General features: G+C 34.9%; 1 protein-coding gene across 14 annotated transcripts in view; it reads left to right on the forward strand.

Moving 5' to 3' along the window:
* Nucleotides 1-27861, forward strand: part of PPP3CB (protein phosphatase 3 catalytic subunit beta) — a 50940-nt gene that overhangs the window by 18415 nt on the left and 4664 nt on the right. For 3 of the 14 annotated variants that reach the window (XM_049809807.1, XM_049809795.1, XM_049809806.1), the window contains exons 4-15: nt 73-184; nt 1059-1204; nt 6496-6635; nt 6730-6807; nt 6906-7000; nt 8536-8661; nt 10670-10747; nt 12318-12344; nt 15265-15349; nt 16196-16293; nt 21879-21908; nt 23598-25318. In XM_049809807.1, the coding sequence (XP_049665764.1) occupies nt 73-184; nt 1059-1204; nt 6496-6635; nt 6730-6807; nt 6906-7000; nt 8536-8661; nt 10670-10747; nt 12318-12344; nt 15265-15349; nt 16196-16293; nt 21879-21908; nt 23598-23776 (1194 nt within the window). In that variant the 3' untranslated portion in view covers nt 23777-25318. The other 11 variants (XR_007507216.1, XM_049809796.1, XR_007507215.1 and 8 more) reach the window with 11 other exon arrangements.

The raw sequence follows: 27861 nt of genomic DNA on the forward strand, positions 1-27861 counted from the left end.
TGTTTCTCAGTAATGATTTTTAAAGTTGTTATAAACTAGTGTATTTTATTGGATATCTTTGTTTTTCAACAGTGTGTGCTGTACTTATGGGTCCTGAAAATTCTCTACCCAAGCACATTATTTCTTTTGAGAGGCAACCATGAATGCAGACACCTAACAGAGTATTTTACCTTTAAGCAAGAATGTAAGTACTGTCTAAGAATTTAAAATTAGCTTACTTACAACCTGCTGATCTACAGTCTGTCATTTTGCTTGAGAGGTGTTTGTTAGTTTAATTAAGGTCTTGCAAACGTTTGGAGGACCCATTGACTTGTGTAGAATTGCTTGCAGTTAAGTGTGGTGTTGAAGTGCAAGTTATGTAGAAGACTGCTGTCTGTAAAGATACGTTATGGAGTAAATTTTGATGTATCAGTCCCGATTTTTAAATCCTGGAGAGAGGAAGGTTATTTTGCTGTCTCGGCTGTAATTGGGGTGCAAAGTAACTTGCTGAGCAGTATTGTGAAGCTAGCAAGAAAACCCTACTGCTGAATAATTTTTCTATTTGGGGAACTGATTTCAACTATGCTAGCAAGATAATTCTTTTGGTGATGGAAGCTGCTCCTCCATTTGGAGGCCTGTGTAAGCATTGATCCACTGATAAATGGATCATTTGCCCTGGTAAAACCCTCTTTGATGTAGGTAAAAGTGATGTAATCTATAAGCAGTTTGTAGCTTTTCACTGTAATGAGAAACCACAAACTTCTCAGTAGTATTTTACACTGAATTATGCTGTATAATTGTATAACACAAAATAATTCTGTGATTTAAAAAAAAAAAAGTTTCTCCACACTTGAGATAACAGAAGAAGAAATGAAAAATGTTTATAGTTCTAGAAGAGAATATGTCTTAGAAATGTGCTTGCTGTTGTGGTGTTTGGAAATGCTTATTTAAACCCAAAAATATGAATTGCTTTGGGTTTTTTTAAGCATTCACTTTAAGATTTATAATTATAATTTACTAGATTACTTCTTCCATCTAATATGGATTTCTTAATTTTTTTAATATTTTCTTTCCTGTAGGTAAAATAAAGTACTCGGAAAGAGTCTATGATGCTTGTATGGAAGCTTTTGATTGTCTCCCTCTTGCTGCTCTCTTAAATCAACAGTTTCTTTGCGTTCATGGTGGACTTTCACCAGAAATTAATACGCTAGATGACATTAGGAGAGTGAGTATTATGTGTATTTAAAAATAAATAGAAATACAGATATTTGTATGATGCTACATAAGGTAATTTTGTGAAGTTGTCAGTATATTGTTTTCTGTTCTTGTGTCTTTTGGAAGTGTAAATTAGGAACTGAAATGTAGGCTAAGCAGTGTCATAATAAAAAACTCTTGGATTCTGTAGTGCATTTTCCATTAGTAGATCTCATTGGGACAGCTGGGACTGTTACAGAACACACAAAAAAAACTCTTCAAAAACTCCGCATCGTTTCCTGAGATGGGTAGTACATGTAAAGAGCTGCATATCCAATTAAAATAATGCTATGTATTTCTTTCTAGATAAGAGCTAGCATTCTCATGACTTTCAGGAAAAAATTCATTAATTGTAGTCTTAAAATTGTTTGCTATATCAAACATTGTATTTCAGTTATTCTTATATTTCTTTGAAAACTGTTTCTTTTTACTCTCTTCATCATGCGGGTTTTGGTTTTGAAAGAGTGTGAAACTGAAGCATTTAATAGAAATTCAGATTGCTATTTAAAATGGCAAATTCGGTGCGCATTTGAGTAACAGCTGTGGAGTGCTGCTCACGGGTAAATGTGCCGAGTGTATCAGTAAGAAGAATGAAAACAAGTTTTAAAAATTTTACAATGGAAACACTAAATAGTGGTGTGCAATTTAAAGGGAAGAAGATTGTGATGACATGAGATACCTGTTTCTAATAACTTGGTTTCAACTTGCGTGGACTGCTGATGTCAGGTGAAGTTTGTATCAGATGGGAATTTTCAAACTCAGTTGCTTTCCTTTTTGCATACTCCTGTTTGACTTATCTTAGTTAACTTAGTTGACATCTTGACTGTTGGATTTGTAAATTAAAACCACTCCTGTTATGATTAGTAACAGAAAGTGTACTTGATTTCAGCTTAAAATATCAATAGGTGGTTCTAAGAAAGCTTTGGGAGTATAGGTAAGGATGGAAGAAAAAAGTTGTTTATCCACATATGGAAGAAGGTATGTGGCAGCCTATTCTGAAAAAGATCTAAATATCAGAGAGAAGGGAAAAGTATGTTCCTAATTTGGTTTTATAGTATATAAATATTGATGGCCCATTTTGTCTTTTATCTTCGTTTATTGTATTTCTCATTTTCTTAACATTTTCTCCTTTACTTGTGCTCCATTTTTCTTTTTTACCTCTCTCTTTCCTCAGATTTATAGGCTGCTGTCCAGTTGAATCCCATTCCTGAATTCACCAGGTTGTTTTTTTGTACTGACTGGACCATTTCAGAGGCTGGAATGTCAGCTCATTTCACTTACAGATATTACACTGCCAAGCAGAATGATGTCAGAGGAGAAGAAAATGGTAGAAACAGAGAGGAAGCATATTTACAAGTTCAGTGGTGTAAGTGGGAAAATGTACTAAGGCACATTGCATTTTTGGAGCAAATACTAATATGTACAGAACTCCATATGCATTGTGCAGAAAAAGAGAATTAAGAAAGCAAAGCAAGGAAATGGCGCCATTCTGACAAGGCCTTAACACTTCTCATGTTACAGATTAAAGGAAACATGGTCAAAGCTTTTTGGAAAGTATTAGTGTAGAGGAAACCATAGTCTGGAAAAACACTTTGGAAAGCCACTGTCATAATAGGATTGTGATTCATTTTTCTTTTAGTCTCAGTCTGGCAGCTAATCAGGCTTCAAAGTGTCAAGTAAATTTAATTAAAAGGTAATTCTGTCATCTTGGCCTGTATTTTCGTATGTGCTTCTGTAATGCTCAAGGCTCCATCAGGGTGAAATACAAGCTTGTATGTTTATATATATATATATATGTGAAAATCTGCATTGTGTACTGCTTCTCATGAAAACCATGTTTATAAATGTAAGGCAGTCAGTGTTATTACAACTGTTCTTTGGGCCTTTTTTGGTTTTTTAAAGAATCATCTGGTAACTTGGAAAAGGCACGATTTGTGGGTTGGCAGCAGCTTCAATAGCTGCATTAGAGCTTGGCATGCACTGATGTTATAAATGTATTTAAATTAAATGGGTGATGTGAAATGCCTTTTTATATCTAGGAACATATCATATACTTGTGGTGTAAGTGTGGCATGTGAAATGACTTCTGTAAACAGTTGAGACAATTATATAATACTACAGGACTTCTGGTTTATTAGCAGAAGTTCTTATTAAGGAGAGGTCTTCTCTGCAAATGTGTAGGCATAATCATCTGGCATAAGAAGGGAAATCACAGCTCTATAAACAGTGTAGGATTCACCCAAGAAAAGGAAGGTTCTGTGCAGATGCAATTTCTTCTGGATGAAGTCTTTTGTCAGTATTACTGACATTCAGGAAAGTGATTAAACTACGCAAATTAAATGATTATTTTTGCTGGCATAAACTCATTTCCAGTAGAGGACAGCTATCATAATAGCTATGGCAGTAAAGCCTAACCAGAAAGATTGCTGCAAGTGCTTCTTATTTCTGGGAAAATGGAAGTTTGTGAAACTTGCAGTAATCTGATTTTTATTCTGAGCTTTGTTTACACATATGTTCTGATTGTGTTGGTAAAGAGTGTCTCTTTCAGGCACGTCCGTCAACTTGGAGATGCTGTTTAGTTGATTTCATTTATACTGCCAAGACTTCTGCTGAAACAAAATTACAAGAATTGTGATTTTAAGCCTAGTGATTTATAAGGTGGGAAGTCTCCAGATAAGATTATGGGGACTCTTAATTTAAAGAAGAAAGGCAGAATTTTTTTCCTCAATTACAACAGATGGTCATTCTTTTGTTTAGTTCTTGGTGATACTAAGGCTTGATCAGCAAAGTGCCTTGAATTATATGGGGGCACTACTGGGAATCTGTCTTTATAACCGTGCTTCCTTTCTGTGGTCTGCTGAAATTTCCTTTTTTTTAGTAATACACAAGATGACTGCCACTCATCACTGGCCTTTCACATTGTTTTTAGGGCTTCACTATGTGGAAGTTCTCAGGAAAATTAGCACAGATTAATTAAAACTGGTGTCTGTACCTTGAAGTATGTGAAATTTGTGTGAAGGTCTTTTGCCTCAAAAGTAAAATAATTTTAATTTGCTGTACCTTAATCTACCTCCAAGGTTTTGCTACTCCTGAATTTGAACATCTATGTGGAGGTATGATGCACTTCAGTTTAGTAGCCCCGACTACATAATACCTAGAAATTAATTTAGATATAAATATCTTCTGGTATGTATTTAAAAAATATACTACCTATTTCTGTTTTAACACCTGGTGTAGTGATTCTTATTCTTGAATTAAATTGTCTTTCTCAGTTACCTTAATCATATTTAGAAATATGTTAAGCTGATTTGTATTGAGATTCTCTTTTGCCATAGGTGCAACATATTGAGAAACAGTTAATCATTAACAAGTGTTTTGAATTGACTCATGTCCTTTGTTAACATTCTTGCTGTATCGATGTAGAGAAACCCTTAGGTTGATCATTCTGATTTGATATATTCAGTCTGGGTTGAGTAGTTTGCAGTGACATTTCCTTAAATTTTGAGATGTCTTGAGAACCATGCCAGTTGATAGACTGTCTAGTGAAGGAGACACTGATTTGGTGTGTATGTAAGTATATTTATTTTTTACAAACTGACCTTCTTACTTCAAGAAATGGCTACATTATTGTTCCAATGCTATGAGAAAGTAGTTTAGGAGAGAGGTGTGTCGCTTGCAGCAACAAAAACTTGTTACTTATAACGTCTCTATCTATTTGGCCAAAGTCATAAGGAAAATCCTTGAAGAATAACTCAAGAAAATTTTTTAGAAATGCTTTCTAGACTTTCAGCCTTCTGTGTTGCAGGAAACATCAATCAGCAAACAGTTGACTCTTCCTTGTGTGAATGCTTCTGTTAGCTTCTGGACCCAAATTTATTGCTGGAGGTTTAGAAACTTGATGGTTTAATCTACAGAAATTCAGGTACTTGCAGAAGTTGATGGACTGATTTCTTCAATCTGGAAGAAATATTCCATACAGGGTTATCATCCAGTGTGGGAAATGTTAAACCACTGGATTTTTAATATTGAATAAATTCCAACAACAACTTCAGTTAATACCTGCCTTGCCATTATCTGGCAGGAATTTGTAAAGATCTGGACCTCTCCACTTATGTTACAGGTGGCAGCCTCGGGAGCTCTGATTTTCCAGGGCATGAGAGAGCTTGGCACTACTGCTGGTTCCATATTTGAATGGATTCCTATGGACCGTTAGACTCAAATTCACCAGGTGCTCACCAAACCTCCCTTCGAACCTGTCATGAAGAGTTAAGTGTTCTCTAGTACCATCAAAGTCATCTTCTTTGGTATGGGAGGTAAAGTGAGATAAATGCACTGTCCATCAAAGAACTGTTCCTACATTTCTTGGATAAAATCATCTTGTGAACAAACTCCAGCTACATAAATATCCAATAAACTTTACATTGAATCTGGGATATCTGATTTCATTTCTGGGACATCAGAGATTGATTGACTGTTATGTACTTAAGCAGGGTATTTTCCTTTTACGTTAACAAGTGCGCTATCCTTACCTCTGCCCCTTTTCACTGTATCTACTACGAAAGTTGCAGGCTGCTAAAGCAGGTGTTTCCAAGTGGAAATTTGTAAAGAAGCAGCTAGGAAAAATAAAACAAAGACAGACATCTTCCAAAATTCTCATGGCCCATTACACCAGGGCTATGGCTGAGAAATAAAGCCTGTATGAAAGTCTAAGATGGCTAAGCTAGTCACCTCTTCATTACATTGTTAAATGATCTATTATGGAGATGGGTAGTTCAGGGGTTTGGGGGGGGGGGTTGGTTTTGTTTTGTTTTTTTTTTAATGATATATTTAGTCTCTTGTAGTCAGTGCTGATGAGCCATGCTTTTCTTTTATAATTCCTGTTTTCTGTACTGTTTCTCTTTGCTAATTTCTGATAGTGTCTCCAGATTGGTAGATATGGCATGTGCATGAAAAAGGACCATTTTGTTCCTTGTCTGTAACTTGTCCTTGTATTACACATATCCATCAGTCTGGAATTTTATCTCCCTTCTTTTTACAACTAATAAATCTTATTGCTCTTAACAGGTTTGGTTCTTTTGGCATGCCTCTGCCTTATTTCATGAGGAGGAGAGGAAAAAAATATACAGAAACTACTTCTCTTTGATATGGTTGGGATTTATTCTAAAAATGCTTGGTATTGATGGATATGTAGTTTAACAAATGTGTAAAACTTACTGATTTAATATTCAGAGAGTCTTTGTGCTATTGCCTTTTCTCGAACAGTTAGATAGATTCAAAGAGCCTCCAGCATTTGGACCAATGTGTGACTTACTGTGGTCAGATCCTTCAGAAGATTTCGGAAATGAAAATTCACAAGAGCATTTCAGTCACAATACAGTCAGAGGATGCTCATACTTTTATAGGTGAGAGTATGCTATGGTCTATCTGTTTTCATGCTGACTCTTGCTGCATATTTTAAGAGAGATTCTTTTACTCATAGTTGTTTTCATTTCACAGCTATCCAGCAGTTTGTGAATTTTTGCAAAATAATAATTTGTTGTCAATCATTAGAGCACATGAAGCACAAGATGCAGGGTAAGTACTTTGTGTTCTTCAAGAAATTATTCACATTGTAAAATTAAAATTAGTTGCTTATTGCTATAAGATGTAAAATAATCTGTTTGGTTTTGCAGTTATAGAATGTACAGGAAAAGTCAAACTACAGGGTTCCCATCATTAATAACAATTTTTTCAGCACCTAATTACTTGGATGTCTACAATAATAAAGGTAAGAACTTGTTATTAATAGCTGTATGTAATAATAAAATACAAAGTGTCTTACTAGATAAGTCATCTAATATCAACAATTTTGGGACAGGTAAGAAATTAAAGGACAAAAAAAAAATCGATAAAAGTTATATTATGAAGAAGAGCATGTAGCATAAATTATGATCTCCTGTAAGAGTACCTTGAAGCACAAGTGTGGGCAAACATTTCCTTTGTAAAAGTTTTTGCTATTTAGTACTTATAAATGTGTCACCTGGTGTTTTCCAGTCAGGCAAGGCTTTCCTGTGCTGTGAGTTTTCACTCCTCTGGTTGTCTTTAGTTTGTGAACTAAGTAAGGAAGGGAGGAACTAAGGAAGGAAGGGAGGAAGCACTGATCAACGATCTATGCATAAAGTAGTTTGTGTTGTGTATCACGACATCTGAGAGTCTAATTGTGATGGTACGGGGCCATAATGGCTGTGTATGGGAAATCAAGAAAGAGCAAAAACTGATCACTATTGGAAATGTTATTAGGAGGTGTAAAACTAATTTTTGTCCATATTCTGGTTAAGATAAAGTTGTGCAGGAGAAGCATGCTTAATAGTGTGGAGAAAGACTTACAAGTCAGAATTACAGAGAAGAGCTTAGCTGTGATGTAATATTATTCATGGATGAGAACAAAGTTCAACAACAGAAATACTTAAAAATAAAGCCTGCTGAAATTCAAGTATGACATTAAAGTATGGCATTTCAAGTATGTGATGAATGAATGATCTCCAAATGTTCAAGTAGTGTTCCTTTGAAACCAAGACCTCTTTTCTATGGAATACATTGCATTTTCTACCACCCACCTCCAAAGAACCACCCACCCCAACCCATACCACTTATGTAGAGTGTATAGAGAAGAAGATGAGCTGTTGTTACTGCACTGATTGTAAAGTAAAGGAGAACTAAAAATAGCTTCAACTGGCTTTTTACATTTTTTCACCATCTCTGTGGATATTGCTTTTTAAGAATCTTTTTTCCACAACAGCTATTCCCAGTGTTATGTAAGCCTAAGTATGGAAAAATGCAATCAATGCTTATTTAGCTTTAGAATGCTTCTGTTTTTCTGTTTTGTTTCTCTGTGCTTCCCCTTCTCCCTGATCTTCGAGATTTCTATGGTTTTACTCCAGGCTTACAACATGGGAAGACACATATGAAGACTAACACCTGAATCTGGATATACTGCTCTTCTGTGTTAGGATTTTGTTAAAGTTGCTGGAACTATACCTTTTCAGGACCTTTTAAAGTCTTTGTTCATTATAGACCTATAATAGGATAGTATAGAACTATATCGACATGTAACAGTACCTTAAACTGCAAGATGTGCAGTAAAAGTCCAACGTTCTCCATTAGAAATCTGTCCTGTAAATACTGTGAAAGGAAGAGAATGGAGTATCTCTACAATTATTTTGTCTATAGTATAAAATAGAGCTAAAGCAAACCTGTGACTTTACATTTGTGGTACTTGCAAGTTTTAAACATTCTTTTCAAAATGTCTGAATTTTATTTTAGCTGCTGTGTTAAAATATGAAAACAATGTGATGAATATTCGTCAGTTCAATTGTTCTCCTCATCCTTACTGGCTACCAAATTTTATGGACGTTTTCACATGGTCTTTGCCATTTGTTGGAGAAAAAGGTAGGCAGAAGTTACACATTAGTAAGTATCTTTCCTGTTTCTCCCAGATTGATGTTGGGAAGGTTTTTTAAAAATATATTTACCAGTGAGAGATTAATTGCATAATTTTTGTGAAAATGGGTATCTGTATTTGTCTTTATCAGTTGGAAGATTTGGTGAAGTTGTTAAACTGATTTATAGGGCTTTTATGGCATGTGAAAATGCCATTTCTGAGAAACGATAGATTGAAATACAACTTGTTCTGCAGGTTTTGGTTGTTTTCTTCACTTGTTTCAGTCAAGATAGTTAAAACTGCATCTAATAAAGCAGAGGTGTTAATAGAAATTATAATTTCCATTGAGGGTGTATACCTGCATTGTTAAGTAGGACTGCATTTGAAGTTGAAAATTGTTCATATTCTACAAAGTGCTAGGTTATATACATTATTAATAGGTATGTTGAGATGTTCATGTAAAATTTTAACTTTTCTATATAGTTATAACAGATCAACCTTCGTTAAAGATAACTTTCAGTTATAATTTTTCTTGTAAAAAGGATAATTTAGCACAGATTTTTGTTGTTGTTGTTTTTCTCTTTTTCCCTGTAGAGTTGATAACTCTGAATCTAGGACACTGGGGCTCCAAGTAGTTTTCAGTTAAAAAGTAATGAGGTTACAGGCTACCTGGGTCTGTTTAAAATCCTTCCATGACAGGAACTGCTCTTTTTATAAAAGAGATCTGGAAAGCTCTTTACATTTCTTTGGAAAGTATTCTTGAGATGATATATTTACAGTCATATCAACCTAGGATTCTAGCTTTGTTTATATTGTCTTTAGTGAGCAGTTAAATAATATGGACACTTTTTAGTGTGGTTAACCCACTTAATTTTTTTATTTTTAAATGGAGGGACCTGACACTTGAAAGGAGATTTTTGTTTATATCTCATTCCTGATGATGCAGGAAGTAACATTCAACAGCAAAGAATTAATACTCTTTATTTTGCGTTTGTTATGATGCTGGTAATGAGACAGCCAAGTACTGTTAACTAAGTTGCTTTTTGACCTTCTGTATGCTTAAGACTGCTGGAATCATGGCCCTTGTAGTTCGTCTTGCCTTTGAACAAATACATACTTCCACTTTTGATGAAGGATACAGTGTTAACTTTGTCTGGTCTGCATTGAACAGATCAAAATCAGAAATTTTTTTTTTATTTTTAATTTTTTTTTTCATTAAAGTAGAGAATAGCTCTTTTCCAAGAATGGAGAAGGGTACCATAACAGATAACACAGGGATTGTATGAATTAGTCATGAATAAACGTAGACATCAATTTACGGGGTTTTTAACTATCTGACTGAACTTCTGCAGTAGGTTTCTGAACACACTAGGGGGAGGAGAAGTTTGACTGTTTTAAGAAAGAGTCTGATATATGTTGGAAAGATTGAGTGGAAGAATAGGGAGATTACTGAGGAAAGAAAATACAAGCTTTTTGACACAAGTTTGTTTATCCACTATGTTGATATTTTTAAGGGGAGTTTGAAAAGACATGTAGCTTGCACCGTATTATTTTTGTCATCATATTTTTCTGCTTCAGTGCTTCTAGATGCCTGCAGGTGCCAGGAATGGAATAGCTTTCTTGTTTTCAGCCTAAATTTGAGCAGTCAAAATGTTTTTGTATTTAAGTAAACTTTCCATAAAATCTAGTTCAAATACTTATCCTAATGTAAAAATACTAATTTACAAGAAGAGAATTCTTATCTAAAACAACTCCTTGTAAGATAGGAGAGAAAGCTCTGTTGTGTTCTTTGATTGTTAGGTGGTATAACTTTTAGCTGCCTATTTTTCTGAGCTTTTTTAATCCTGTGACAGTGCACATCAAGAAAAACATATTTTTGAAACCAGATTACTGAGTAATGGCTATGATGTCGGAAGTTCATTCACTATAGTTGCTGGTGACTAGTTATATCTTGTGTGCGTGGAAATATTTAAAATTCTACAGGGATTGAGTTAAGATTTATTTTTTCCTATACAGTAACAGAAATGTTGGTGAATGTTTTGAGCATTTGCTCTGATGATGAACTGATGACAGAGGGAGAAGATCAATTTGACGGTAGGGGTTACTTTAAGATATATAAATCTTTTTAATGGTATAACTTGTGAAACAGTAGTTAACTTAGACTGGTGTAATATTACCTGGAATTTGAAGAAACTGCCTTCCGATTTTTCTTTAGATAGTGACACTTTGCGGTGGCAGAGAAGGGATTTGTGGTTTTGTGTTTGTGATGAAGAAGCAGTAATTATATCCTTTATAAATATTCATATCTGAATTCTTTTTAAAAATGAAAACTTGTGGAAAATTCTCAGAATTTCTTGGCACTTTAAATTTGAAACATACTAAACTTGCTTTGCTAATATTTAGAATAAATTTATTATAAGATCTTAAATTTCTTAATGATTGCTCTTCAATGAAGTGTTGATGTAGCTTAAAGTCAGATATTTCTTAAGGCAAAGTATTATACATAAAGTATGAAATACAAGTTTAAGTCTTGGTGTTTGAGTTTAAAGCATAAAAGTTAAAGAACTTGTGTATGTACATAAAGCGTAAAATAACTTGTATATGTGTGTTGTATAATATGTATTTATGTAATGAATTAGAACGTCTTTCTGTCTTTTAAACTGTGATACAGTAGATTGTTAAGGAGGTGTTTGTAGCATGATGATTAAGCAGCAACATTAACATGAAGACCTAGCATATTGCATTTTGTTTTGTTGTTTTTTTTTACAGTAGTGCCTCATGTCACGCCTAAAAGTTTCCCAGACTTGCTTCATTTTATCCAATAACAGAACTGATTTGGTGGATTGTTTGATGATGGGCGGGGGGGGGGGGGGGGGGGGGGCTAGGGGAAGAAAAGTGTCAGCAGCCTTTGAGGAACACTAAAGGATCATTTATAAAGATATTAGAGACATGACTCCATTCTTAGTGTTTGAGTTCAAATTCAGCAGCAGAATAGTGTTGGGCTAAGCAGCTGTGAGTTTTAGATTGGAAGGCATTGGTTATAAGCCACTTGAACTTTGCTGCCATTTAGATTGTTGCCAGAAATGTGAAAACTTAGAAGTATTTTCAAATGTGATCCTGCAAACAGTTTATTTATGTTTTTCATTCAAGTAATCCTACTAAATTGAGCATAAAGCAATTACACCAAGCATTTGCAGGGTAGGGTTAGGTAGTATTCTGAGACGTTAGGATTTACGTTGTCCAGCATAAGTGCAGTCGTCAGTTGATTGCATATGCCCTGTCTTTAGTACAATAGTTGCAGTTTCCTAATTTGAAGTAATTTATTCTTCTGTCTCCTTTAACAATTTCTGTGCTTGATGCATCTCTTAATGCCACCTAGGTACTGTCTATGCTTTATCTTTCTATGTGAATGTTGGGTTTTTTTTAACTGTTGACTTTCAAGCTTTCACTTGTTTATTGTCAAATTTTAAATTATATTCAACAATTCCACTTCTTGTTTGATGAATGCATTTTTAAGTGTTGCAATTTTCCATTTTATTTTTTCACATTTCTTCTCCATTCCTTCTTTATTACCACTGCCAAGTTAAATATCTTTATTTTATTTGTCTCACTCACCTTTTTCTCCATCGTTCACTTCCTTTTTTTCTGGACTCTCCATCTGAAGAGCGACTCATATATGGCAATAAAAAAGGTACAGACCAGACAGAGTAGGAATGCTTTGAAATATGACTTCATAGAACCTGGCAGCATAAGTATTAATGCAGGCAATACCGTTCTGTTGAGAGACATATGTAGCATTTTATTATTATTGCCCGTTTTAATGGGTTGTTTATAATGGCTTGTGTATTTTGTTATCAGAAGTCATATTCCAAGACATCTGTCTTTCTGTGCATGAATTTTTTTCCTCCTTTCTTCCATTCCTTTTTTTTGTAAAATTTCATTCTTTAACCTATTTCTAAAATTTTATCTTTGGTCCTGCATGTGTAGGGAGCGTTCAGTTGTCTGTCTTGCTCTTTAATATGTTTATCGTGAGCATTTTTTAAGGTTGTGCATGAAATGTGTTTATACAATGTTCCAAAACCTAGTTTGTATAGTACTTTTAGTTTCCTTCAACTGAGATGTCAAAAAGGTACTTTTTGATTGTGTGTGCAATTTTGAAGACTGCTGGATACGAATGTAAAAAGAAGCCTACTAACTTAAATTCATGCTCTATTACCTGTTTTTCAGAAATCCCAGGGTAGATAATTCTGTGCAGGAAAATTCTGACCCATTACTTACCTAATGCTCAAATTGCTCTCTATACAAATTTGTTTCTTTCAGAGAGTATTTCTAATACTTGGGAATGCATTAGGTTATAGAGATGTTTCCAAAGGTTATGTAAATTCTTTGGAGCATAATAGTATGAGCGTTTCAGAATTTGTTTCTTGTGCAGGCACTGGGAATGGGAGAGTTCTTTGTCATATCTCCTCTAATTTAGGGTGTATTCAAGACATTCTTCTGCAAGCAGATGCCACCTTACTGTCTTCTCTGAACTATTGAGGATTCAATGGCCACATTAGCACAGTGCTGCAGCTAAAAAAACCCAAACAAAACAAACCCCAAAAGCCGAAAACCAAACAAACATCAAAACTATGCAAAATCAGCCTTTCTCCTTTTCAGGCACAGGGACCTTCCAGAGTTAGATATGGGCACTAGCACTGTCTGAAATCTTTTCAGCCTGTATGTTCAGCTCTGCATCAGTGTAGCCCTCAAATAGGTGTAGGTAGGGTGACAATTGAGAGACTCATAGGGAAAGATTGATGGTCCCTCATTTAGCCCTAGCCTTTTCAAAAAATCTGAGAGAGTCCCCTTCTCATTCCAGATCCTCAAGCTGTTATTTAATAGTGTTCAAAGAGAAAAGTAAAAACTTTAAAAATTAAAAGTTAAATTTAAAATAAATTATTTTCAGTAAAAATTGAATGTTTCAGCCTATCCTGTTCAAAGTTTTTCCTGAGCCTTCTGTTTTGGTTTTTGGGTTTTTTTTTTTCAATTTGGGGTCTGCAGTTCATTAAAGTTGTTCTTTTGTCTAAGAAAGCTTTACTCAGTAGTTCCTGGCTTTTTGATTTTGTTTAAATAGATTGTCAGGTATTTGTCATACCCCAAGATTCTTTCATAGTGTCCATACAAAGGTTGTCTCTTGCTCCCTTTTTATTTTTGTCACTACTATACATTTTCCTTCTTGTGTGATTTTGTTGTTGTTTTTTGCCCTGGTATGCCTTACCTTTTGTATTTTATTTGGTTTGGTGTTCAGGGTGGGAAGTCTATCCATTCTTGTGCAACAGAAGGGCTTGCATTCTTGCAACTGTGATCTGAGAAGGGTGACTTGTGCTAGAGTGTCTGTACTCTTATGTGGAAGCTAAATACTAGTGAGAAGGGATGAAAAAAGGCTTCTTCCATAGCTGCCTTTTTGAATGTGACTAGACAAATTTGTGGCTATGCAGCTTTCCTCTGCCCACTTCTGTGATCCTCTCTTCTACATTCCTGCAAATTAGTTTGGCAACTTTTTAATGAGTACCTTTCTCCCAGGGTGGAAGAGCAATGATAGATGGAAGATCTGGAATACCTAACAGAGCTGTCTTGAGTTTGTTCACTTTTGGTCCCCTGTGGTTGAATTCAAAGTACGACTGAGTTACTCTTATCTTGGTGTGATTAATATTCTTCCCCAATGGCTGAGGAGAAGTAAAGATTTTAGTTCTGATATCTCCTCATCTGCCTTTACTGTTTTAGTGGAATTGAGGAGTCAGCAAAAGGAAAGGAGGATGAGGGGAAGGGTGACTTTTATACATTGAAACAAACCAGTAACACCTGGTGATGGAGAAAGGAGCTTCAGTTTTTATAATGTCAAGGCAAGCAAAGGTGGCTCTCCTTCCCAATCACAAGCCTTCTTTCGGAGTTTTGTCTTCACTTTTATCTGTTACAAATGGTATATCTCTGTTCTGGAGAAATATGCAGTATTTACTCCAGATCTTTGGTATTTGTAATTTCTGCAAATGATGCAAACCTAAGATGACATGGAACATAGGTGGTAGCGGAGGTAACACTGCAATTCTTTTGGCATTTTATTTTGTGGGGGTTTTTTGTGGGAATATGTTTTGGGGAGTTGACATAAAAACAAGCAAACAAACTACTGTTTTCTCTCGGACAGCTGTGTAGGAATTGGCAACAGGGGTTTTTTTTGTGGCTTTAATACCTCTTTGGCTTCTATATTGGGCTGCATGCCCAATATCTTGATATATGCAGATGTCAGTGAAGAATTTCAAGTGTGAAAGTTAGGCAAATGAGTTACAACAGTTACTACACTGTAGTGGTGGTAATTTAGATGCTTGCTAGCTTTAGGAAATCACTGTGAACATCCTAAACTTTTTTGTATGTGTTTTGTGGATACAGGGATGATGGTGGTTTTGTTGGCATTCTGAAGCCATAATTTTATAACTTTGTGCCCTTAAGTGTTTGGGTACTGGCCTCCTGTGAAGAGTACTGAACTTAAACAGTTGTGTTGAATTCAATGCACTTTAAAATGGTGACCCTGTAAATACGCATGAGCTTGAGACTCTCTCTTATTCCATTGAAAGTAGGTACAGCTGCCGCACGGAAAGAAATAATCAGAAACAAAATTCGTGCAATTGGCAAGATGGCAAGAGTCTTCTCTGTTCTCAGGTACTTGCATGACTTCTGCATTCCTAAAACCCATCTTATGTATATTAGGAAAACATCTCTGTTCCAGGATAATGGATGCCAAACATTTTTCAGGGACATCATTGTGCATCAGAATCTTGTTTGGCATATTGACGCACCCCATTGATGTTTGTATTTTCGGTTAAAGAATATTTTAAAGTTATTTTTGAGACATGTTTCAAGAAATTGGAGAACGTGATCTTTAGTTTACAAGTTATTTGTCCAGATGTTAACTATGAGTGTTGGAAAGACAATACTAAAACAGAGAGATAGAAATCAAGGATATAATAGAGGAGGTCAGGACTGTCTCGAAAAATTTGTGGCATATTGTTTCTTTGTTTTCAGCTTTCAAAAAATACCATCTTCTTGTACCTGTCTAGATCTAGAGATTTCACGATCACATTTACCCAAAATGTATAATTTTCCACAGACCATAATTGTTCAAATAGGGATAATTTTTTAAAGTTGGTATTTCCTGAAACATAGACACTTTGAACAAAATTGTGGATCGTTTTATGGCACTGAGGTATGTTCGGTACTTCATGAGGCATTCAGTGTTAATTTCAAAGCTAATGAGCCTGCATGTGCATAATTGCTCAGAATTTGGTTCAGAAGTAATCAGTGTTTATAACTGCTAGGCAGAGGAAAGACTGGTATGGAATAGAAATATTTTCCCCTTTCTAGTTCAAATATGAATTTACATTCATTCTTGACATGCATGAAGCGCAGGAAAAATAGGCTGTCCCTCTCCCCATCCCTTACTTTACTTTAATTCAAGTTTTAATGAGCGGATATTTAAGGTTTTGTTATTGTTTTTTCTCATACCAGGGAGGAGAGTGAAAGTGTGCTGACACTCAAGGGTTTGACTCCCACTGGAATGTTACCTAGTGGAGTGTTGGCTGGAGGACGACAGACCCTGCAAAGTGGTAATGATGTTATGCAACTTGCTGTGCCTCAGATGGACTGGGGCACATCTCACTCTTTTGCTAACACTACACATAATGCATGCAGGGAATTTCTTATGCTTTTCAGTTCTTGTCTTAGCGGCTGATACAAGCATAGTGTTATGTGTTAATCAGACAATGTGAAATGGATACATAACCAGGGTATAAAACTAAAAGCAAATGAGTTCAGCGGTGTCAGGCCACATTTTTCAGACTTTCAGCTTCCTTAGTTTACAGTTTTTCAGGTGACGCAGATGCCTGAAGTGGGGTGACCTTATATATCTAGTATTGAGGCATATGATCTTTACAGATACAAAAATTGCAATGTAATTTTGCATCATTACTTGTCTGCTTTCCATTAAAATGGTTTTATTATAGATGTGTTAGTATTTTCATTGACAATGTCAAATACTTGATATTAATAATAACAAACAGCTACAGGCTGCAGAGTTGCAATTACATACACTCCATTGATAGATTGACATGTGCTACGTTTTGTACCCTGGTAATTAATGCCAAAGTTTGTTCTCTATGTTGTTTGTCAAATGTTCTATGTATAATTGACCTCCCTGAATTGTCCTTGTAACATGCTGTTTCCTTCCTCTGCAGATGTAGCTGCTTTCTTAGATCTGTCTGTCTCTCTCTAGGTATAGATGTATGTCTGTATAAGTGTTAAAATTAAACCACTATCCCAGACACTTGTCTGTCTCTTGATGTAGAAGCAATGTTGTAGCACCTTGTTTTTGAGGTTTGCTGCATTTGCTGCTGCACATTGTCTGTGCATTTTGAACAATAATGTACTTGAAAAATATTCAGTAATTGTTATAAAATCAGTTGAGAATAAAGGGATTGAATTTAAAACTTGTAAATAAATCAAAATAAAAGGGTGTTATTAAGTGTGCATATATTTTTTTGCATGAAAATAAAAAGAACTCTATACAAAATATACCTGTAATCTGGCTCATTGAATATTTTGTAAAAGGTTTTTCTTCTTTTTTTAGTTTGTTGAATCATTGGATCATATTTTTCACAAGGCCCATAAATGATTAACTAGACTTAGGGAGAATGCTATGAGATTGTACCAAACGTGTTAAAAGAATGAAGTCCAGTTTTCTGTTCACAATGGTGGATAACTAAAATATACCAGTCTGAAACTGGACTTCCTGTCAGCGGCACTCTTAACATAAATTACTCAAAGACTTTTTATTGGCCATCTTCAGTCTTTACTAGAAAGTGTAAAACTCTTGTTTGGGACCACTGAATCCTATAACTATTGAAAGATTGTGATACAAATACCACTTTTTACACAATCTATTTTCCAAAAGTAGCTGCTTTTCTCATTTTGTGATTTAGGCTGTTTATTTGAAATTTTTTGAATTTTTTATGTAATTTTTTTTAAAGCCTTTCACTACATTTTCTATTAAACTATCAAAGCTGGTTTTTTAATAGCTTTGAAACATGAATGTCACATTTCAAATCATTTTTCAGTGGACATATAATGTCTACAAGTAATTTTATATGTCCGGTGTATGTATGTGATTGTTTTGTGAATGTCTATAACAAGAAATGGTGTGTTTCCTAATCCATCCCAACTATTCCAAAAGCATATGTTCTAGTTTTAATTTTCATTGTTTAATGAGATACTTTATTATGCTTAAAAAAATGAGTCTGCATTCCTCTCACTCATTTAACAGATTTGTATCCATGTTGCATTACAAATATCAGAGAGGATCAAACTGACTAGAAAATTTTTTTAACATAAAACATATGACTTTCTACTATTACTGAAAATGTGGGACATTTGGCAAGTATGCAAAATGTGTTTTGGTTTTTTGTGGGTGTGTTTTTTTTCTTGACTAGAACTTTTTGATGGCAACATTCCTTAATGCACTACATTAATATACCTCATTTGTTTTAGTCATGTTGATTGTTCGAAATAAATCATGCCAACTGTTAGTTCTCCTTAAATTGCAGAAACTTCTTTTTACTGATAATTTTATTGTTTCAGTCTTAAAAAAGTAAAAGTTTTCAAATTATTATGCTCAATTGCAAAGCTAAAAGTAAACCAAAGATAAAATAAAACTTCACTAATTGACAGTTTTCTAAACCATCTTAATATCAGTGAATTCATATTCTTGGCAAAAATATGGTCACTGATAGTATAGTAGGATTTCTTAATACAAATATTTAATTACTTGTTGAAGTATATTGTACTATGTTGATCATTATACTATCAATAAACTAGCCTAGAATGAGAAAATAAATGAATATAATATTAATTGTAGTATTTTTTCATTCTATTCTTTTGTTTGCTTGAAAATTCACAAAATCGACCAGTATGTCATGGGGTTTCCAGGTTTCAGTCTTGTAAGTGCTCATTTTTCAATGGCCCATTGAGAAAAGGTCTAGTTGTGCTGGTTGCTATGAAATCTATAAGAAATTGCAGTGTGTATGTACATTTCTCTAGAGAGCTGGACTGAATTTTTTTATCAGGGAAAATACATATACACGCACATATATATAAAAAAAAGTCACCATTAAGGCAATGCATATGCAATTTTTGAATATATGCTTATTATAATTCTTAATGTCAGTAACATATTCTGTACTTGGTCTTAGCAAATACCATTACTGTTTCAGGAATTTGTTCAGCCATACCTGCTATCTTTTGTGGGATACTGGTCATTCTCAGAGGAGAGAAGCTTGTTGGTGTTGACATAATGCAGAGTAGGGCACCAAACCCATTAGCCGGTCTAATACAAATTCAAACTGTAGTGAAAGGGTTAAGCAAAGACAAGTCAGTTAAAAAAGAGAATTTTGGAAAAAAGTGCAAAACTGCATCCTATGGAAGAAGTCAATGTAGGATTTTTTTTTTTTTTTTCCTGGTAATAAATACATATATTTTTGAAGAAAAAAAAAAAAAATCATAGGTTATTTTTTGATAGCTTCAATGTACCAGGATAAAAACAGACTTCGGGAAATCGTGGCCTTTGTATGTTTCTAAATTTTTTTTAATGTAGTTTTATTGTTTTTATTATGTTGCTTGCATTGTAGTAGCTGAAATATTAAAGACCATATTAAGTACTGTTCTTTAAAGTAGCATTTCCTAGTGACTTATTCTGTGAATATTCTGTGAACTGAATCCAACAAAATTATTTTCCAAATAGAGTTAACATCTGTTAAAAAACAAATCAGACGAACACCTAAAGCCTTTTTCAGCAGCATACTAAACACAAGCCTAAATTAAAAATTGTAAGTACTTCCATGGAAATCAGTTGAACTAGCCAAATACCAAGTACTTCTTACCTTTCATTGCTGCCCTTGCTATTAGTCGGAGAGGCAGTAAGATAGTTTTTTGGTTTTATGTTAGAAGTTGGTAAGGATTTTGAATCATATCTGTCCCCTAAGTAAAGCAGGGGAAGAGCTGGAAGTGAGGATTGAAATGCCATTGAACCCTGTTGCTTAAAATTTGCTCTCAAATCGAGCATTTTCTGAGCAAAGACCTCAGGATTACCTGTTACGCTAGTATGATATAGTATTTATTTGAGGTTTATCAGGGTTTACAAAGAATATAGTTCAAATTTAGATGTACCTGCAAAAAAGAATCCAACAAAATTATTTTCCAAATGGAGTCTTTACAGTGTGGGTTTTATTGAGTGCTTGTATTTTCCAGTCAGTTTGTTCTTTTATGTCAAGTTGAAAATTATCTTTTTCCTAACCGTGATGTATATTCCAAGATCTTTTTGGAATAATAGTACTACAAATAGAATGAACTAGGAGTAAATTTTGAAATTTATATTTATGACCAAGCTACATTATTTACAGAGATAAATCAGTATTCGTGATCTTTTCAGGAAAAGATTGAAAACAAAGACTTCACAGGTAACAGGAGATGGTGGAAAGAGGTGGTTTTTTTACATAGCTTTGTATTTGTATGGCAAATTGATTATAGTACGAAAATATGTATTTGGTGACTTTCTAAAATAATTCTTAAACTAATTTATTTTTACAGTTTGAGAAAGTTTCTTTCCCTTAACATAAACATAAATAATCATCCATTCTAGTGGCTTTTTGATTTAATTCTGGGATTGCCCTTGTCTCTGTAGATTTAAGTGCAGAAAATATTTTATTTTTTTTCTTTTTCTTTTTTTGGTACCATGGAACGTGCAGTATGTAAACATTAAAATGCTGCATTACCCTTAAGTATTCCACATTATTTTAGTAGCACTTAATGCAAGTATCTAATTTTATTTATTTTTTTAGAGTATCTCAGTGGCAATTGTCATTTTATGCAACAGTGAGGTTAAGGCATAGTGTAGGCAATTGATAAATAACAACATAGTGTAGACATAGTGTAGGCAGTTGAAATGTTGCATCTGGTTTTTGTTGGATAGGAAATGAGAAGTAATAAACTTAATTCACTTTAAAGAATTATCTTCTGATCTATTTCCATATATAGCTAGTTCCCCCAAGATTCGCTTGAATACACAGTTATGATATTTGTTGTTAAGAACATATATCAAGCACTACACAAGTAGGTTTACCACTATGTATGCTATTTTTTTGTTAATATTTCTGAAATCACAGTATTAGAGGCATGGCACATAGTGAGGGAGGTAAAAAGTTGTTACCATTATTGAAACTTAGCTGCAGTTTAGGTTGTAGTTATAAAGTGGTTTCTTTAGCAATTGTGCCCTAATAGAAAGTTATTTTGATTTTGTTATCCTAGTAACCTTATGTTAAAGCTTTGAATTCTAGGGCTGTAACAATTAAAACAGATCTTACACCTAAGAAATTACAGCAGATGTCATGGTTATTTAGTTCGAAAAACAAATAGTAAGCTAGATTTCTTTTTATATTCACGTTAATTCACCCAACCAAGACTATGTTAAATCCAGACCTCTTCCTGCTGTAGACTTTGTTGTTGATTCAACTAAACAATTGGTGAGACTTTGTAAATATGACTTGCTAGATTTGTCTTTTATGGTTTAAATTTCACAGTTCAGTTCTCAGAGATACCCGTTTTAGTTTCAAATACAGTGAGAAATTGAAGTACTAGTTAAACTTCAGGGAGCTAAATGTAATGAGAAAAATAATTTCTTCTTATTAGAACATGACTAGTGTTATTTTTATAGTGTCGTCCTTCCTGGTAATTTAATGAAGCTCAGTAATGCATTTTAATCTTCAGAAATAGTAGTCTCAAATAGATTTTTAGTATTTCTTTTTTAAACATACCACAACTTTTAACATCAGTTGAAATTTGCTGTTGCAGTTTAAAAAAAACCAACAAAACAACCAAACCCAAAACACTTACAGAAATGTGCCTTTAATAACATCAGTTAATTAGTGTTGCTTTGATATACTTTTAGTTGATAAATTGTATTAGTTAAAATTTAGGAGTTTAACTTAAACACAATCCCCCAAAACCTCAATTATCATTTAAACTAATTGTAAACTAATCTGGCGTAGCATACTATATTAAATTGATCATTGCCTTTTCTGCTGTGCGATATTACACTCTTCATCTTTCTCATTCATTTTGCATGCATCTGCTCACTTCTGTACAGCCACTGTAGAGGCAATTGAGGCTGAAAAAGGTATGATCAGAGTCTTTGCCATTGGCAGAGATCTGTGGTGTCTGGGAGGGAATTCAAAAGTACTCTGTGTGGGTGTGTTTTACTTTCAACTTGCACAAGCAGAGATGAATCAACTGCATTGATTCATCCCTTTTACATGTAACATTCATTTCTGGCTTTAGGATTATGATTATCATTAATATTGATATAGGGAAATTCTTGGGGGTTTTTTGGTCTTTTTTGTTTGTTTTTACAAAATATGCAGTAGGTTTTTGTATAATAGCATGTTGTGATACGTGGTGTTGTCTTGAAGTCCTTAAAAATGGTAGTGTTGAGTGGGTTTTTTTCTGCATTCAACTGCAGAGTTTTGTTTGATTGCTGGGGGGAAGGGGTTATATGTGGAAGGAGGGTTGTTTGTGCATGCCTTTTCTCATAAAATCTATTGTAATGGCTTTGAACATATTTTTTAAAAACTTTCTGTAACACATCTGGTAGTGCAAGACGTATGAATATAATGTTTTTTTCTATAGATTTTGAACATAATTTGTTGACCAAATTTATTTCCAGTATATACGCCAGCCTGCCAGTATGAGGCATATTAAAGTCTATGGATTATCAGTGCTTCTGTGCTAAATAAGTTGTATATACGTCCTTTGTTAGTAGTATTGAGCAAAATGCCATCAAATTATTTGGTGTTCAGAGTATTAAACTTCAGATTGTTGTCTTTTCAGAGAGACTTTAATTTCCTCTTGCTCAATATTCAATGAAGTAAATGACAAACAGCATAGCAGTTGAGAGCGCTACCTTGGGGTTTTTCATATTTGGTCGCAAAGCACCATTTAATGACTGTATTCTTTGTTTTTTAATTAAGGAAGTCAGATCTCCAAAAATATAAACAAGTGCTATATTCTGCTCTCACACACATGTGCAAGAGGTCCCGTTGTTGTGAGTGGAAAGCTGTCCTTAAACCTCCAAAGAATTATTTCATCCCAAAGACTTGAGTCTTATTATGTGGTCAGCCATTTTCAGGTGTAAATTCAACTACAGACCTCATTCATTAAAATAAGCAGTAGCAAAAGAATACCTATTTTCTACACTTATTTTAAATAAATTTGTATTTAAATGATACCATTGTTTAACCACAGTGCTAACTCGGTGATTGTGGTTGTGTCCATTTCCATCATCCACATGATTAGCACAGAATGTGAACCACATCCCACAGTTTTGCCTGCATGAAAACTGCAGGATCAGGCCATCGATGCATATGCAGGATGTAAATCCACTATTACTTTTGTAACCCGTTGCTGCTTTGCCTCCGCTGCACTTGCTGTGCTGCTTAGATCTTACTGACATTCCACTGAAGAGAAGGGGGATGTTAAGATAAGCCTGACACACCGGGCAGCAAAAGCAGTTGGTGTTGATAGCTGACCACACCAGGCACATGTGGAAGCAATCAAGTGGGCTTAAACCCCTTGATTCCTACTTGCAAAATATTTGCCATACTTTGTTCTTTTCGTTACAAACTAAAATCGTGATTGCCGTTGAATGTTTCAGGAAAGCAAGTTAGAGAAGCTTTTACTAATACAGATGCAGAGCCTTAAGTTTCTTTGGCTGATTTCTTGCCTGTTTTTAAACATCATTTGTTAGAAAAAGTATATGCATTCAACTTATTTTTCCATTACTGACATATCAAATTTGCATTTTGTTAAGCAATACGAGGATTCTCTCCGCAACATAAAATCTGCAGTTTTGAAGAAGCAAAAGGTTTGGATAGGATCAATGAGAGAATGCCACCAAGAAAAGATGCTCTTCAACAAGATGGTATTAATACTATAAACACAACAAATGCCAATGGAAACAACGGAACTGGCAACAACAATGCACAGTGACCACGTCAGCTTCTGGTTTACTCATTCATGTCTTGCCTGAGAATTCCTAGATTACTGCTTTTTGATGTGACAACAGATGAAATAGCCAGGGGGATCGCTTGAAGTGACTACTTAATGTGAGGTGGAAAACCATCTGACTTGATCCCACTGAAGACAGACCATCATGCTTTTGAGACAACAGCCCCTCTCTTGACGTGGTGACCCAGCCTCCTGGGAGCATGCCTCACCAATTTACACCAAGTCCCTCACTGGCTGCCGAAGCTTCAGAAGAGAAGGGGGAAAGAATTGGGCTGTTATCACTAAAGCACATCTAGACTAGCATCTTATGCTTATCGTTGTCAACACTTTTGAGTTTACAAATGGGATTTTTCTTTCAGTAGAGGTAGTTTGTTTGTTTGGATTTTTAAATCAGACTTTCAAATACAACCCTAAGAGCTAACTATTTATTAATGGACATCGGTTTCATGAAATGTCTTTAAAACAATAGATTAGAATGGTCTTAAAATATCTGAGGCTGCAAAAACTGTATTTTAAATAGACAGAAAAAAATGCCAAAAAAAAATAATCTCAGTTGGTCATTCTGTAAAATGCTGACCTCAGGTTTACTCCTTAGATGTTGCTAATTCTATATTGTATTCACTGTATTTTTTAGTTACAGCTTATCAGAAGATTTCTATATAGGAATGTTTATTACTTGAACACAGATTTTAAAAAAAAAATATTTAATTTAGAAACTTTTTTGCCCAGCTTTTTCAAGACTCTTCCCCACCTTGAATTTTAAAAAAAAATAATATTATATATACTAATTTTAAAAGTAAGAAAAATATGGAAGTGTTAATTTTAAGGTACTTTTAATTGAACTTTGTACATTGTTTAAGTAAATTTTGATTCATATCAAGTCTGTAAAGCTTGGCATTGTACTTTGTGTATGCATGTTTTCATTTTGCAAATATTTAATATATAGACCTATGATGTACATCTATAGGTTACCTAGATGTTATGGGTACTTTTAGTTTATTGTGAGTATTACGGTTGCATAAATAGCTGATAATCACTGGGCTGAATAGCTGCAAGCTTTTTATTATTTTTAAGTCTGTAAAGGAAACTGAAACTGTATCGGACGTACTTTTTGTTTAGGCAAAGCAGTGCGTAAGCAAATGCTCTGTTCAACTGCTAAGGCATTAGTGAAAGTGTAAACTTGAGACTGCATGTATTTTGGTATCTACAGGAATGCTTGGTTAAAATAAAAATTGAAGCCCTGTGCTAATTTGTTCACAAATAATGGACTGTACTGATTGCCACTGTACTTTGTTAAATATTTTGACATTTGCTACATGTCCTTCTCATCCCCTGGAACACAACTTGAAACTTACGTCACTAGAGTTCATCTCCCCCCGCCCCCCCCCCCCCCCCTTTTTTGTTTGCCATGAAGTACAATCTGTACATACCCCTAAGTTGGAAATTTTATGCATGTTCTGAACTATTCAAGTATTTTATAAACAGTAGCACACAATAAATTTTGTGCATGGGCTGCGGCTCCTATCATTGTGTATTGGTTTTATTTGGCATACTTAGGTCTAATCTGACCTTGAAAATTGTTTAGAAATAGTCTTCAAAATTTAAGCTATTGAAAATACAGCCTAAAAGGTTAGATTTAGCTTGCAAAGAACTAGTTGAATGTAAATGCTATTGAATTTAAATGTTATTCCTGCTTTTTTTTTTTTTTTTTTTTTTTTTTTTTTTGCTTTTGAGTTCTCTCTCATAAATAAAATACCTAGCTATTTTCTCTGTCTGCTAATCTGGACATCCATTGTTTGTACAAGCCTGTAGGAGCAGGGTTAGTTGTTTCTAGAAAGGCTGTTAAGTACGGCTATGTTTTGTGTGTTGGTTTGAACTAAACGTTCAAGACTAGTGAAGTGTGTTGGGCTTCTTGGGCAGAGGGGGAGGACTGTTTGTTTTGACAGGCAATACAGATATGCGATTTAGTCTTTTTGGTATATTCTTTTTAAAGTAAGGGCGAGCTGCTGAACAGGATGAGAATTAAGATAAAAATAAGTGATACGTTGCTAATGGAATTTTAATGTTTGATTTTACTTTATTGCAGATGCATTCTAATTGGAAACTATTCTCAAAGTTTGAGTACAGAAGATCAAATTAAAAAATGGTAAGTTTTTTGGTTTTTTATGAAGTACCCCCATACTTGCGAGCTGTACAGTCTGCACATGGTGTCGTATTAGAGCAGAACAAACACGTGTTACTAAGTGTGACTGAAATCTTACATGATGAACGTTATAATGGTGCATTCCTTGGAAAATTTCTCAACCTCCCAAGACATTATGTTTCGTGACATGATACTCAGATCTTGGCTGTGATTAGTATTCTGACTAGTTGTAGCTGTGTATGTGAAGAAAAATAGAGATTCAATCTGTCTGTAAAGAACTCATTGTGATTGGAGAGAACTGGTTCTGATACTTGTATGGCAGTAAGTGCCCAGCTGCAGCGATGCTTGCTTCCTTGAGGATTCCCTTGCAGTATCCGTTGTCTGTAGTAGTTTTTGCCAGATATGAAGGCAGAACTGCAATGAAGGAAAATTTTTTGAGCGGTTGTTGACCTGATTTCTCGTACTGTGTGTCTCCTGTCAGCCTTCAAGCAAGTAGTCAGGTAACAGGATTATGTGTGTGAGTTTTCTTTGTTTGGAAAGCAGGTACTTATTTTTTGCTACTGTGTTTCTGAAAGGTGGAGTCTGGAGCTGTCTCTAATTCTTGTTATTGTTGGGGAGAAGAAACTGTATCCTCCTTCCCAGAAAACGGTAAGTAGTTTGCATTGCTTGTTTTATGCTTTCAGTGTTTTAAGGAGGGGGGAGAAAAAGTCTGTGTGTCCTTAGTCTGTTCTTGGGTAGGGATGGAAGAAGGCTTGGAAATAGCTGTCAGCCACAGGAGACAGGTAGCAAAAGCTGTGAGAGGCATGGTTGGCTTCTGGTTTGAGTTGGAGCCGTAAATGCTGCACTGCCGTGGGCTCAGCAGACACTGTTGTGGGTCCCAGGGAATAGGCCACTTCTTCCTTGAACTGCTGGATTAAACCTGTCGTGCTCTTACCTGTAGGGCACCGGCAGGGAGGAGGAGTATTCAGGAGTGGGCTGGGGGTTCTGACTGTTCTGCGCAGTGTAAATGCATTTTAGTGAAACTAAGAAGCAGAAGTACAGAAAGTGCCCGAGTAGGGTTCTTGGTGGCTTATTTTACAGCAGGGACTTGTGCTGTTGAGAAACTTGCTGCCACCTGGTGAGCCAAACAGGGAAGATCAGCCTAGTTCACAGAGCCTACCTACATTTAGTTTAATGGCAAACATGCAACTTCACCACCCAAAATTATTTATAGTGTTAAACAACAGCTTCCCTTTCAAAGCTTATTCAATTCCAGTTGTGAAAAAAATTGCTACAGTCTTATCTATTGAATTGTGAAGAAGAAGATTGGCCTCTTTAGCAAAAAGATAAATGGTTGCGATTGGGGCTGTTTTTCTCTTAGAAGGAGGTAGGTCTCTTCTGGTTTGAGTCTGAACACTTTTTGAGAGGAAGTCTCATAACAGCTTTCTTTTTTCTAACAGTCTAGAAACACCATTGTGTTAGTTACATATAAAAATTAGGCTTTTCAGATGCAGGATAGACAGTATCTGTTCATTTTTTCCTCGCCTACTTTTTGTTACAATTTCATTATCAATCATTCAATTTGTGTTACCCATTCAACGACAGGTATCTTTGTTACTAGAATGTAGTGAAAATAACTTTTTGCTGTGAAACAGGTGAGTATCACTAGGACATAGAACCCTATTCATCTGGTAATTTTCTCATTGTAGTAGGATGTACAAGCGAGACTTAGTCAACATTCTGCTTTGAATGACAAGTGAAGTGGTGGATTTTTTTTTAGTCACACAAAACAATGTAGATGCACTAATATGCTTTAATTATTAAATGGTAAGCTTCACTTGTAAGGAAGTTTGCTCAAGAGCAAAGAAACAAGATCCAAAGCTTATAAGAATCTTGGGTGAAGCTGGGAAAGCTGCTGACAGCTGTATATATCACAGTGGATACC

Source organism: Accipiter gentilis, chromosome 9 (genome assembly GCF_929443795.1).
Source record: "Accipiter gentilis chromosome 9, bAccGen1.1, whole genome shotgun sequence".
Classification (NCBI taxonomy): Eukaryota; Metazoa; Chordata; class Aves; order Accipitriformes; family Accipitridae; genus Astur; species Astur gentilis.